This window comes from Kogia breviceps, chromosome 4 (genome assembly GCF_026419965.1).
Source record: "Kogia breviceps isolate mKogBre1 chromosome 4, mKogBre1 haplotype 1, whole genome shotgun sequence".
Lineage (NCBI taxonomy): Eukaryota > Metazoa > Chordata > Mammalia > Artiodactyla > Physeteridae > Kogia > Kogia breviceps.
Window position 1 is genome coordinate 116,100,529 of NC_081313.1, and position 13,296 is coordinate 116,113,824.

The 13,296-nt window shown below is 41.0% G+C and overlaps 1 protein-coding gene and 1 pseudogene across 3 annotated transcripts in view; one reads left to right on the forward strand and one right to left on the reverse strand.

The window, feature by feature from the left end:
* Positions 1-13,296, forward strand: part of CTNNA1 (catenin alpha 1) — a 195,783-nt gene that overhangs the window by 160,652 nt on the left and 21,835 nt on the right. For all 3 annotated transcript variants that reach the window (XM_059061247.2, XM_067031728.1, XM_067031727.1), the window contains one exon: positions 1,360-1,452. In XM_059061247.2, coding sequence (XP_058917230.1) covers positions 1,360-1,452 — 93 coding nt within the window. The remainder of the gene's footprint in view (positions 1-1,359; positions 1,453-13,296) is intronic.
* On the reverse strand, positions 3,395-4,997 carry LOC131755075 (importin subunit alpha-1 pseudogene; annotated as a pseudogene).

The window sequence follows — 13,296 nt, forward strand, 5'->3', positions numbered from 1 at the left end:
GTCATCGGTAATAGAAGTGCCTCTTTGCTCAGGTCCAGTTGAAACTGGAAAGTGGAATTGTAACCTTCAGGGAGTATAAATCTTACTTCTTTAGTGTGATTTTGAAGGCCCCTACCCATTAAAGATCTGACTTAATTTTCTTTTTCCGTACATTTTTATGTTTAAGTTGCATGTTAGTTCTTTTGTTTCTCCTTGTGATTAGGCATTGCAGGATTGTGATAGTTCGCAGTCTTACAGAAAGCTGATAATCCCTAACTGTAACACTGCGAACAACAGTAATGGTATATAATTTTTCTTGTGCCTTTATCTGCTTAACTTGGGTGGAGGAGTGAAAATCAAAGGTTATTGCCATTGCCTTTGTTTACTCTGGCATTTTAAATTCTTAGAAAGTGCCTCTGATATTCAACTGCCTACGCCTCTATCATTCATAACTCAGTTTGCAACTGGGGTAAGATATGTCTCAGCACTGTGTATTCAGTTGGTCCTTGGTATTGCTAACAGAATTGGCAAGCCTGTTTATTTAGAAACACTGGTAAGTGATCACAGCCCTAGCAGCCGCTACAGAACAACATTCCCAGCACAGCCAGAGCTTCAGCAGAAGTATGATACAACTTGGAAAGATTGTTTCTGGCTACATGAGTAGTGTCATTGAGGCAGTTGGATGGCAAGGTAAAGATTTTAGTTCAAATGAAATAGCATCATTCAGGAAACAGTCCAGCTGTCAGTGCTTTTGAGAAACCAGTTAAAAGACAGTTTTGCTCTTAACTATGGGATATCATCTCTGTTTCTTCTTCCATTTCTGATGAGGATGGCCCTGGGTCCATCTTGATGTGTCAGTGCTATTTTTTAAATTTGAAAAATAGCCTTGTGTTCAAATAAAACTCATCTTGGCTTAAAGTAAGCATCCATTCACCTGTCAAATGAGAACAGCAGCTTAGAATTTCCATTTCCTTCCTTTAAGAACAGCTGCAAAGTACATTTTTATTTGAGGGTACCAATGATTCTTTGGTGCCTTTGGTTCCTTAGTTTTTCTCATGTCTCACACCAGGAGACACTCTTTCTAAAGTTATTATTCAGGCAGGTTAGAGCCCATGTAAAGCCGGTGAGTTACAAGCCCTAGGATCTTTCAAGGCTCTGCCACCAACTTACAATGTGACCTGTGTTGTGAGTTTAATTTCCTTAGCACAGAGCTAAAAAATTTGTCCTCATAAGCAGGTAATCAATCTGTGAGAAGTAAAATACCTTTGGTGCTTTTGTGATTTGTTCTGTAAAGGTCAGGGATGGGGTAGGTGTACATTTGTTGTCCTTTGCAGTTAAAAGAGAAAAATCTTCAAAGGTCTTTTTTATCTTTTCTTCTAGGTTGCCAACTTGGCCTGTTCCATCTCAAACAATGAAGAAGGTGTAAAGCTTGTTCGAATGTCTGCAAGCCAGCTAGAAGCCCTCTGTCCTCAGGTAAAGTGCAACCAGCAATGTTTAAGGTTTCACCAAATTGGATTTGGGTTATTAGAGTGGGGATGAGGTTTATTTTGTTAGTTTCGTTTTTAGGATTTTAGATAGAAGTCTTGAGGACAGAACGCTGATCCACAGTCCATATAGCTTGAGAAATTTATGTTTGACTTTAAGTGATATTTCCTTGAGGCATCATGTGTTACTGTCTCCTTGCCCTTCATTAAAAACATATAGTGTCGGGACTTCCCTGGTGCACAGTGGTTAAGAATCTGCCTGCCAATGCAGGGGACTTGGGTTTGATCCCTGGTCCGGGAAGATCCCACATGCTGCGGAGCTGCTGAGCTTGTGCTCTAGAGCCCGCGAGCCACAACTGCTGAGCCTGCATGCCACAACTACTGAAGTCCGTGCGCCTAGAGCCTGTGCTCCACAACACGAGAAGCCACCACAATGAGAAGCCCATGCACCGCAAGGAGGAGTAGCCCCCGCTCACCACAACTAGAGAAAAGCCCACACGCAGCAGTGAAGACCCAGTGAAGCCAAAAAAACAATATATAGTGTCCTCCACTGCTGGCAAATGGAGAGTAGGCAGTGGCCATTCTACACCCTCCCTAAGGGAGGGCCATCTGCAACATGTGGTAGTCCTGGAATCAGGGTGGTTACCCACAAGCCTGAAAGAGTAACTGTTACCCACCCACACTCCATTGTGATGCCCAGTATTTGGATCTTGTTAGAGGGAACGAGATTCAAGAGCTAGAAGCCTTACTTAGCTATGTCCTGAAGTAGCCTTATGACACAGATATTAATAATGTAATTCAGCCAGCTACTGAAGTAAAAGCTTAAGAACTTTTCTCCATTTATAATGGCATATTGGAAGACTGGTTATCAGGCTAAGTGAAGCATCTGGGGCTCTAGAAAGACTCTGAAGCACACAGAATAATGGTTGCTTTGTTAAATGTTAGATGAGTTGCCTGCCTCCTGTGACGGGAACTGATCCTGTTTGTGTACCTGACACTCCTTGCCCATCACAGGGATTTCTAAGCAGTGTCAGTGCTGTTTTGGTGGAGGAGGTTGCCTCTTCAGTTTCCCAGGTAGAGAATGGTCATGGGCATACTCTGAAGATGTACATTAAACTCTTTCTAAATGTCCTGTCAGATTGCACTGACCACAGATAAAGGGGAATAAAGCAAGGGAACTGGAGTAATAGAATAGAGGTCACAGGAATGAAATTCTATGTTATGTCTGCAGCCAACTTTATAATATACCGTGACTAATACTTTGATTCTTTCATATGTATAATTCCTGACGCTCAAGGTAGGTGACCAAAATAAGTAAAGCCTGGTTATTAACCTGGGATCCTAACTGGTACACAGGTTAGCTAGGGCATTTATTCTCATTCTCAACCATGTGGGTTAGTTTGCCAGTGAGAGCTGCTTCATCTGAGTATTAGTGTGATGAGCCAGTTGTGGATCCACATTATCTAATCAACATTTCTCCAGCTTTAATCCAGTCATGAAGTCTGCTACTGGTAAATAGCTGTACAGATAATAAGCACAATGAATTTAATCACCTACAGAAAGTTCATGGATGACCAAGTTGTATGAAATAAATTTAGAGTAGATTTTAAAGATTTGGCATTCTTTTCTCAAGCTTGCCATTTTACCCTATCAGCACTTTATTATTATTATTTTTTAAAGAAAAGGGTGGAATTTAATCTTTATTTACAAGACACTGCAAGATATGAAATTCCACATAGAAATAAGAAACCCATTGAGAGGAGAAGCTTCATACAGTATGTACAGTTTGGAACTGTTCAAGAATTGTTTCTTTGTGAAAAGTGCTACAATAACAAACCACATGTAAAAAGAGTTCTTAGTAGAGAAACAGTAAGACAGACTTCTACCAAACATAGTACACAACAAACAACTTTATGCCTCAGGTGTACAGTTTAAAAGTTGAAGGTCCCAGCAGTGCCATCCTGAACTTGGAATTTTGAAAACCCTTCAGAGGTAGTTTCTGGCACAACATTTGGATCTTCCTCTTCCTCCACAGAGAAATACGTCTCAATCAAGTTTAATGAAGCTTTGTACACAGACTCATTTTCATGATTTTGTAGAGCTTCAGTTTTGTCCAAACCTCCACATTCTTCAATCATCATCCTAAGTTTCTTAGTTTCACCTAGTTTCTCAGCAGCGTGAAAGATATTTGAAATGGCGTCCAGAATAACCAGAGTAATTTTGGTGTCTTTCGCAGTTAGGAGGTTCATCAACGGTTCTATTATGCCATAATGAACAAGGTATACCATCTGCTCAACTGTTCCTCCACGTGTATAGTTGGTCACAACCCATACAGCTTCCTTTTGTGTCTTAAAGTCTGCCTTAGAGAGAATGCCAACAAGGAACGGGACTAATCCATGATTTACAGCTTGTTGTTTCTGGTCCTGGTGGCCAGCCGTGATGTTTGACATTGTCCACATAGCTTCCTTCTGAATGTTAGTTTTGGAGTTTGTTAGCAGGCTGGGAAAGATGGCAAGTGCTCCTGCATCTATTACAACCTGAGTCCGTTCATCTGTCCCAATGACAATATTCCCTATGGCTCGTTGCGCAGGAGTCACGATTGGCAATTCAGTAGCTCCTAAAAGCTTCACAAGTTGGTTCAACCCCAGTTTTCACAACCATTTCAATCCTTTTATTTGGACCATTGGTAAGGTAGGAAATAACCCAGCAGGTATCAACTAAAACTTCTGGATCATTGTGATGCAGGAGATGAACTAAAGTAGGAAGAATTTGCTCAACGGAGTCTAAGGGGGGGCGGTGCACGATTCTTGTTGTGACAAAGATTTGAAAGTGTCCAGGTAAGATTATGTAAGTAACCACATGCTAAAGATGACTCATCAGGAACCGCCAGAAATGCCAACAGCGGGTCAACTGCACCATACTTGATAACCAAGTCTCAGAAAACCGAGCTATCACCTGCAATGTTTCCTAGAGCCCATACAGCTTGTTCACTGATGTGAGCGTGGGGAGATGCCAACAGAGAAATGAATGCTGGAATAGCACCTCCATCTACCACAGCCTTGGTCTGTTCTGATGTCCCAGAAGCAATGTGAGTGAGGGCCCAAGCAGATTCACACTGAATGGGACTACAATCCATTCTGCTCAAGAAGGACACAAACTTTGGAATCAAACCAGCCCGTATTATGCTGTCTATGGGGGGCTATTTTTCCCTAGAAAGCAGTTTCCTAGCAGCGTGAGTAGCTTGGAGTAGGCTTTCCAAGTTGTTGCTATTTATACCTTTGACAATATCATCAACAGACCAATTTATGGTGCCCTGGTTTTTGCATTTTTCCTGCAGTGGAGAAGCATCATCTGAAAAAGAGCTGACATTTCTCCTTTTCAGCGTCTGGTCATCCTTCTTAGTTTTCCTGAGCTCCACATTAACTTCTGTTCAGCGCCGCCTCATTTCTGTACTGTCTTTCCCCTTGTTCTTGAATCTGTTAAGGCGGGCAGCTTGTGAATTAGCATCCTCATTGGTGGACATGGTTATGAGACAAAGGAAGAAAGCTACACAGTTGACTCGAGTTTCCACAGGAGGTGATGTGGGGCGCACAGGCTGCACATCGGCTGCCCTCAAAACGTCCACCACAGTCAGACCGAGGATGGTGTGCCAGCACTTTACTTTTAATGCCTTTGGTTCTCCATTTGATTTTGAAATGCTTGAAAAGCGACAATGCTTTCACATATTGGCTGAAACAGATGGTAACATACGCTGATCACACCTACTAAGAGTATTTATATAAATGATCTTAAAGCCTAGAAAAAAAAAAATCACATGGAGAGTCTAGTAGATCCTAATGAGAGTGATGGTGTGCATAAGTCATGTTTGGCTGGGACATGTTGCCCAGGTTTTAGGTTGCCCTCAGAAAGCACCTTTTTTCCTCTCCTTTGTAGGTTCATTTCTCCTGCTAGAACAGACCTCAAGACAGTGTCCAGACCACGCTTGGAATTGAGTATATGTCCTAGATAAAAAGGTGTTTCTCTAGGTGTGATTATTCCTGCAGATTCTCTCCTAGGCCCCTTCCTACCCTTGCTCACAAACAGGGCTGGGCATGTTCATTGATGGCAAATACAGTAGACATTTGCAGGCATGGTAATGACAAACTATGTAGCATGTGCCATTTCTAAATGAGGTAACTGTGACTCCACTCCAACCCATTATTGCTAGATTCTTTCATTATTTTTAAAGAGAAGAGAAGTCAGCAATTCAGATTTTTTTTAACAAGTCTCAATTTTAAAGGATTGGTAACTAATTTAAAGTTTTGAAATTCTTTGAGGAGTGTAAACCAGATTTCTGGGAGCTGCATCTTACCTACCCTGGCCATGTATTTCATGCTCAAAGGACCTCTCTCTCCTTTAAGGTAGCTGATGGCTGTCCCTCTCAAGAGGAGTGGAGCCCTCTCCTTATTCTTCAGCCTGATGTGGGCAGTGATGTCAGGCATCAGGGGGGTCCTAGTCCTGAGGTGTTTCCTTCCATGGTCACTGGCTTGTTTGATAAACAAACCCTAGGCACATTAATCAAATTGACTAGGCTAGTTAGTTAATTCACCAGGAGTTTAAGATGGTGTTTAATATGCTGTAGCATGTAGACAAAAAGTTATTATATTAAAGTGTATGTTTCTTTATTTGAGGCTACTGTCAGCATCCATCCACAGTATGGAATATGTATCGGGTTTTTCCGGTTTGTTTTTCAGGTCTCACCCACACTGCTGCATTCAGGCAGCCCTGGCCCCTCTGCTGGGGGCTGCTTTTCTGTGGCTCCACCTACAGTCTGGAATTGGTTCCTAGACCTATTGTTCCTTTCTGGAAAGGAGAGGTGACAGATGGAACCTGTAGAGGAGTTTTCTTCTCCATCTTTCAGTTCACCCAATAGCAAATTAATTTTTGGAAAAGGGAAATTCTGTTCTAAAGTACTAACTTTTTAGCATTTAAGCGACTTAACTCCAATATTTGCGGTGTTAAAGTTGAGTTCAGGCAGAGTCACCTGAGAGTGGATTTATTTTGTTGCTTGGGGGAGGAAAAAAAGCACCCACATATTTTGGTGATTTATGAGTAGGAAAGAAAGTAGGTCAGCTCTTTCCCTGCATTGCCTTCTGTTTTGTGTCTGCAGTATCGCACTGTTCATCAGAAAGGGGACCTCTCTCCATCTGAGCAGAGAGCCCAGCCTCACATGCTTTTATCAGGAGAAAAATCTAACTGTTTTGGGAAAGAACCTGATTCTCTACTCCCATGTCCGCCCCCCCCCCCCCCCCCATCATCTTGCTCATGGATGTGCTCAAGTCTTAGTGCATGGTAGCTGCTTAAAACACTTTCGTTTTTCAATTCATCTGATGCTGGTCAAAAGAAAATAGAAAAACCCTGCCAACAGCATGTTTCTGACAGTTGATAATTCATATGGCCTTTCTTGGAAATTTAAGCAAGGGTGAATGAATTAAGTATTTGAAGCTGCTGCTTATCTACATTTCTTTATCTTTTTTGGGGTGTATTTCTCACTAACTAAATTGAGAAAGAACTTATAAAATTGCTGGTTCTTTCTTCTGCCTCCTTAGATTTATCTTCCATATTGCTGCTTCTCCCATTGTTCTGTGGGAATGCTGATCATTTTTGTGGCTGACAGGCTTGACAAGCATCAAATAAGCATAAACCCAGACAGGCCTGGTCTATATAGGTAGTGAGAAAATACATAGCTCTTAAATGAGCATGCAAGGCATACGGGCCAGGGAAGCCTGTGGCCTCAAGTTCTCATTCACGTATTATTTCACAATCATAGGACCATCTACCTTTGAATCACCTCACTTTTCTACTTCTGATATTCTCTAATCGTCTTACACAGCAATTGCACAAAAGAGCTAAAAGGAGATGCTTCTGACTAAAAGTTTTTCTCAGCATTTTCTGTACCTCTTTCCTTCCTTACCCCCTCCCATGGAGGTCTGCAGGTAACAGGCCTCCAGAGACACTCTGGTTTCCTTGTAAGCCTTGCATATTGGTACTGGTTTATTGTTTTGTTTTCTTGTAAAGTCTGATTTCCATCTCATAAAAGTTGGAAAGTGTTTCCATTTTTTTGAGAAGTCTATATAACTGGTATTCTTCTTTAAATGTTTAGGGGGGGTTTATCAATGAAGCCATCTGGCCTGGAGTTTTCTTTTTTTAAAATAAATTTATTTATTTATCTTTGGCTGCATTGGGTCTGTTGCTGCGTGTGGGCTTTTCTCTAGTTGGGGTGAGTGGGGGCTACTTCGTTGCAGTGTGCGGGCGTCTCACTGCCATGTCTTCTCTTGTTGTGGAGCATGGGCTCTAGGCGTGTGGCTTCAGTAGTTGTGGCACACGGGCTCAGTAGTTGTGGCTTGCGGACTCTAGAGCACAGGCTCAGTAGTTGTGGCTCACGGGCCTAGTTGCTCCGCGGCATGCTGGATCTTCCCAGACCAGGGCTCGAACCCGTGTCCCCTGCATTGGCAGGTGGATTCTTAACCACTGCACCACCAGGGAAGTCCCTGGAGTTTTCTTTGTGTGAAGATTTTCAACAATTAATTTAGTTTCTTTATTAGGTATAATGATATTCAGATCATTTATTTAAACATTTAGCCGTTTATTCTTGAGTGAGCTTTGTATTTTATTAATTGCTACTCTATTATTTTTTTTCTTCTTCTTGCTTTGGGTTTAATTTGCCCTTCTTTTTCTAGCTTCTGAAGTTAGAAGCTTTTAAATCATTGATTCGAGACCTTCTCTTCTAATGTAACATGTAATGTTGGTGTGTGTGTTAAATAGCATGGTTGGGATGGTCAAGAAAGACCTCACTGAGAAAGTGATGTAGAAGCAAAGACCAGAAAGGAGATGACAGAACAAGCCAGAGAGGGTGTCTGAGGGGAGAGCACTCCAGGAAGAGGGAACAGCAAATATAGAGGCTTTGAGGAAGGAGGGTCAGGTATCTAACAGGAGTGTGAATGGTATCGAGGCTTTTAGGGCCGTGGTAAAGCATTTGGCTTTTTACTCTGAGTCACATGGGAAGCCATTGATGGGTTTTGAGTAGAGGATTGACATGATCTAACTTCGGTTTTAGCAGGGTCTCTCTGACTTCTCTGAGGAAGGATAGAAGCAGAGGGACCCCTTAGGAAGCTGTGGTTAGCAGAATAATGTGCTGCCCCCACCCCCAATTTTCTAATTCCTGAAACCTGTGAGTATGTTACCTTATATAGCAGAAGGGACTTGGCAGAGGTAAATAAACTAAGGATCTTTCAGTGGCTAAATTATCCTAGATTATCTGGGTGCATCCCCAGTATAATCACAAGGGTCCTTATATGAGGGAAGCAGTGGTGTTGGCATCAGAGAAGGAGATGTGATCATGGAAGCAGGAGTTGGAGTGATGTGGCCACAAGCCAAGGCATGTGGGCAGCCTCTAGAGGTTGGAAAAGACAAGGACTGGATTCTCCCCTATAGCCTCTGGAATGAACAGTTATGCTGACACTTTGATTTTAGCTCTGTAAGACCCATTTTAGACTTCTGACCTTCAGAACTGTAAGATAACACATATGTGTTGTTTTAAGCACAGCTAGTTTTGTGGTTATATGTTACAGCAGCATAGGAGACCAAAACAGACAAGAGTGGAAGTGGTGAGCACTGGTTATAGAGTCTGGATATATTTTGAAGGTAGAATTTACTGAAGAATTAGTTGTGAAGTGGAGGGGAAAGAGAAGAGTCAGGAAAAATTCCAGGGTTTGATCCTAAGTAGCTAGAAGGATGGAGCTGTCATTTATGTTAATTTTGTGGTGCCTATTAGACATGCAAGAAGCAAAGTCAAGTTCAGGAAAGAGGTCTGGACGAAATGTATAAGTGTGAGATCCATTACCACATACATGGTGCTTAAAGTCATGAGACTTAATAAGTTCACCAATGGAATGTGTAAACCCAGAGTAAAAAGGTCTGGGAAATAAAACTGGGGTTCCCTAACATTTAGAGTTTGGGGAGATGAGCAGTATCCAGCAAAGGAGATTGAGGAAGTGTTATTGACCAGAAGAGCACCGGAAGCTGGCTCTGTCTTGGAAGACAAGTGGGATAAGAGTTTCTAGGAAGAGTGATTATTCATGTAAAATGGTTGTAGAATGTGACCTGAGAACTGATCCTTGGATTGAGCAACATATAGAGATCACAAGTGATCTTGGACAAAGAAGTTTAGGTAGAAATTTAGGAGAGATAAATTTGGCTGGAGTGGATTCAAGTGAGAAGAGACAAATTGAGTATAGCAAGTTGACAGCTCTTTCTAATTAAGGATTATGGAGACATGGGGTGATAGCATGAGGTAGGTATGGGGTTGAGAATGTTTTTTGCTTTTGATTTTTAGTCGGGAGCATTTTTCTATGTTTAGCTTATGGAAATAATCCAGTTGAGGGGAAAAACTGGTAATAAAGAATAGAGCAGAGAGAATTGCTAGGACATTGTCCTGGAGTAGAGGAGAAGAAATGAGATCCAGTGGACAAGTGGCAAGGTTGGTAGGAGTATAGATAGGAACATTCATAAGTAAAAAGAGGTAAGATAGAGCATGTGGCATGGATGCAGGTAAATGGATAGGTGCGGTGATAAGATTCTATAGACATTCTCTTTTGATTGCATTAATCTTCTCATTTAAATAGGAAGCAGAACTATAAGCTGAGAATGATGATGCTGGCAGAAGTGTTACAGGTTTGAGGAGAAGGTATGGAACAATTACTCTTTTAGGGTTCAGACTTGAGGAGAGGAAGAGACTGATTGGACTAAGGACATCTAGTTCTCTTGCTGTCCCCAACACTATGAGTCCACTTGAAGTTGAGTGATACAGATTTTAAAGGAGTTCCATTCAACATGGTTGAGAGCAGGAAATCATGAGTTTTATTTTAGATATGTTTATTTTGAAATGTCTGAGACATCTGAGTAGAGCTGTTGGGTATGTAGCTAGGAAATGACTTAGGGGCTAAAACAAATGGTCTGGGTTGGAGATGTGGGAGTAGTTGGCAGACGGGTGGTATGTAAAATCATATGATGAAATTGCTCACAGGTGGGAGAAGTGTAGAATGAGGAGAGAAGGTAGCACAGGATCAAGCCTTGAAGAACTTCAGCATTAGTAGAGGAAGACAAGACCGCAAAAGAGACACAGAAGAAGTAGCCAGAATGGTGGAAAGGAAACAGAAAAAGTATTTGACAGAATCTAACATCCAGACCTGATAAAAACACTTTGTAAACTAGGAATAGAAGAAAATTTCCTCAGCCTGATAACATCGTACTTAATGATGAAAGGCTGAATACTTCCCTCTAGGATCAGAAACCAGACAAGAATGTCCCGTTCAATGGTGTATTGGGGGTCTTAGCCAACAGTAGCATTTAAAAAGTTGCCAGAAAAAAAAAAAAAAAAAGTTGCCAGGAAGGTCCCACATGCCGCGGAGCAACTGGGCCCGTGAGCCACAATTACTGAGCCTGCGTGTGTGGAGCCTGTGCTCCGCAACAAGAGAGGCCACGATAGTGAGAGGCCCGTGCACCGCGATGGAAAGTGGCCCCCACTTGCCACAACTAGAGAAAGCCCACGCACAGAAACGAAGACCCAACACAGCCATAAATAAAATAAATAAAATTTTTCTTAAAAGTTGCCATGGTATATATGGTGGTAGTGCATAGTTTGGGGCTCTTTGCAAATTTAATGAGCAAGAATAGTGACTCATTAATTTATAAGTGAGAGTAAACTTTTCCCTCTAGTTGTTTCCTAGCGATTTGTAGGTCACTTAGGTAGGCTGTTGATGTCTTACCCCATTTTCTACTGGTATTTTAGTGTTCTCCTTACTGATATACCTAACACTATATATACTTCATCTGTCATGTATACTTAAATACAGATGTAAATAGAGAATTTTCTAAGATATGAGGAATGTTTGTTCAGTAAATGCATAAATAAACACGTTCTTTTAGGCTTAGCTTTCTTTTTTTTTTTTTTTTTGCGGTACGCGGGCCTCTCACTGCTGTGGCCTTTCCCGTTGCGGAGCACAGGCTCCGGACGCGCAGGTTCAGTGGCCATGGGCCATGGGCCCAGCTGCCCTGCGGCACGTGGGATCTTCCCGGACCGGGGCACGAACCCACGTCCCCCACATCGGCAGGCGGGACTCCCAACCACTGCGCCACCAGGGAAGCCCTAGGCTTATCATTTTTAATTTAACTCATTACCTATCTGGAAACGATCTTATTTAGCACATAAATATAAGTATGAAGTGAAGCTATAACTTTATTTTTCTCCAAATAGCCTGTATCAAATGTAGAAATATGCCATTTCTCACTGATTTGTGATGTCACTTTTATCATGCACTGAATTCTGCTCTATGATAGGGTCTGTTTTTAGACTATTCCTTTCAGTTACTTTAGCTTTGTATTACATTTTAACTCTTTTCATTACCCTTCTTAAAAAATATTTACTTATTTATTTGGCTGCACTGGATCTTTGTTGCGGCACACTGGATCTTCATTGCCGCGTGCAGGATCTCTTTTGGTTGCAGCATGTGAGATCTTTAGTTGCAGCATGCGGGCTCTTAGTTGTGGCATGTGGGATCTAGTTCTCTGACCAGGGATCTAACCTAGGCGGCCTGCGTTGGGAGCACGGAGTCTTAGCCACTGGACCACCAGGGAAGTCCCTCTTCATTACTCTTGCTCTCTATCCCTAATATCTTTTTGCTATTCTCAGCTATTTACTGTTCCAGATTAATTTGTGAATAAATAGGTCAGTCTTCCTACTCCTAAAGATGGACTATGTTTCTATTTATTCACATTTCTTTAATGTACCTCAGAAAAATTTAGTCATTTTTGTTACTTCAGTCCTCTGGGTTTCTTTACAGATTTAATCCCACACATTTTCTATTGCTTTCATGAAGAGCTAATACTCCCCTCATTTTATGTCCTGTTTTCTGGTATATAGAAATGCTACTCATTTTTATATATTTATATTGTCTCTAGCTAGTAACTTAATGAAGTCTTATTAATTCTAAGAGTTTTTTCAGTTAACTCACTTCAGTTTCCTAGATAAAAATGATCTACATGAAAGGTAATTTTGTCTCCTTTCTAACAGCTTTTTCTTATTATTTCTTTCCATTTCCCACTTTATTTCATTAGCTAGAAAGACCATTATTATATTTAACTAATGGTGACAGTAGGTATTCTGATCAATAACATCTTGATTTTTAAGGTAAATGATTATAGAATTTCACCACTAAGTATCATGTTGGATGATTATTTAAAGTAGTATGTTAAGTATCTTTCTATTCCTAATTCATCAGAAATTAGTATTTATCATGTCCTTTGTAAACAGTTTTGTAATCAGAATGAGAAAATTCACCTTAGACAAGGTGCTTTTCCTCCATTATATATAAGGTATTACAGAACAAACAGAGCAATTTTCTCTTTGTAAGGGAAAATTATCTTAATATTTAAGACATATAATTAATTCCCTGACCTGTGTTTACTTGGCTCTCTTAAGAAACATTTTCTTCACCCAGATTTTCTTAAAAGGCTAGCTCCACACTGATTCATTGATACATTAGTGAATTAATGAGTTAATTAATGAAGAGTAGTCCACAATGTTGAATCACCCAGTGGGAAATGAAGGGAAGAGGGAAAAGAGTCAAAGAACAAGCCTGGAAATGATGAAAATAGGGGAGACCACAGTATAACACAAGGGAAAGGTAGGATACCTCTTCTTCCAAATAATTTATTGTCCAAACCCATTCACTTTTGAAAGTAGTGGGCTATTAATAATAACTGAGATAGCCTAGTCCCCAAAGTCTATGAATCT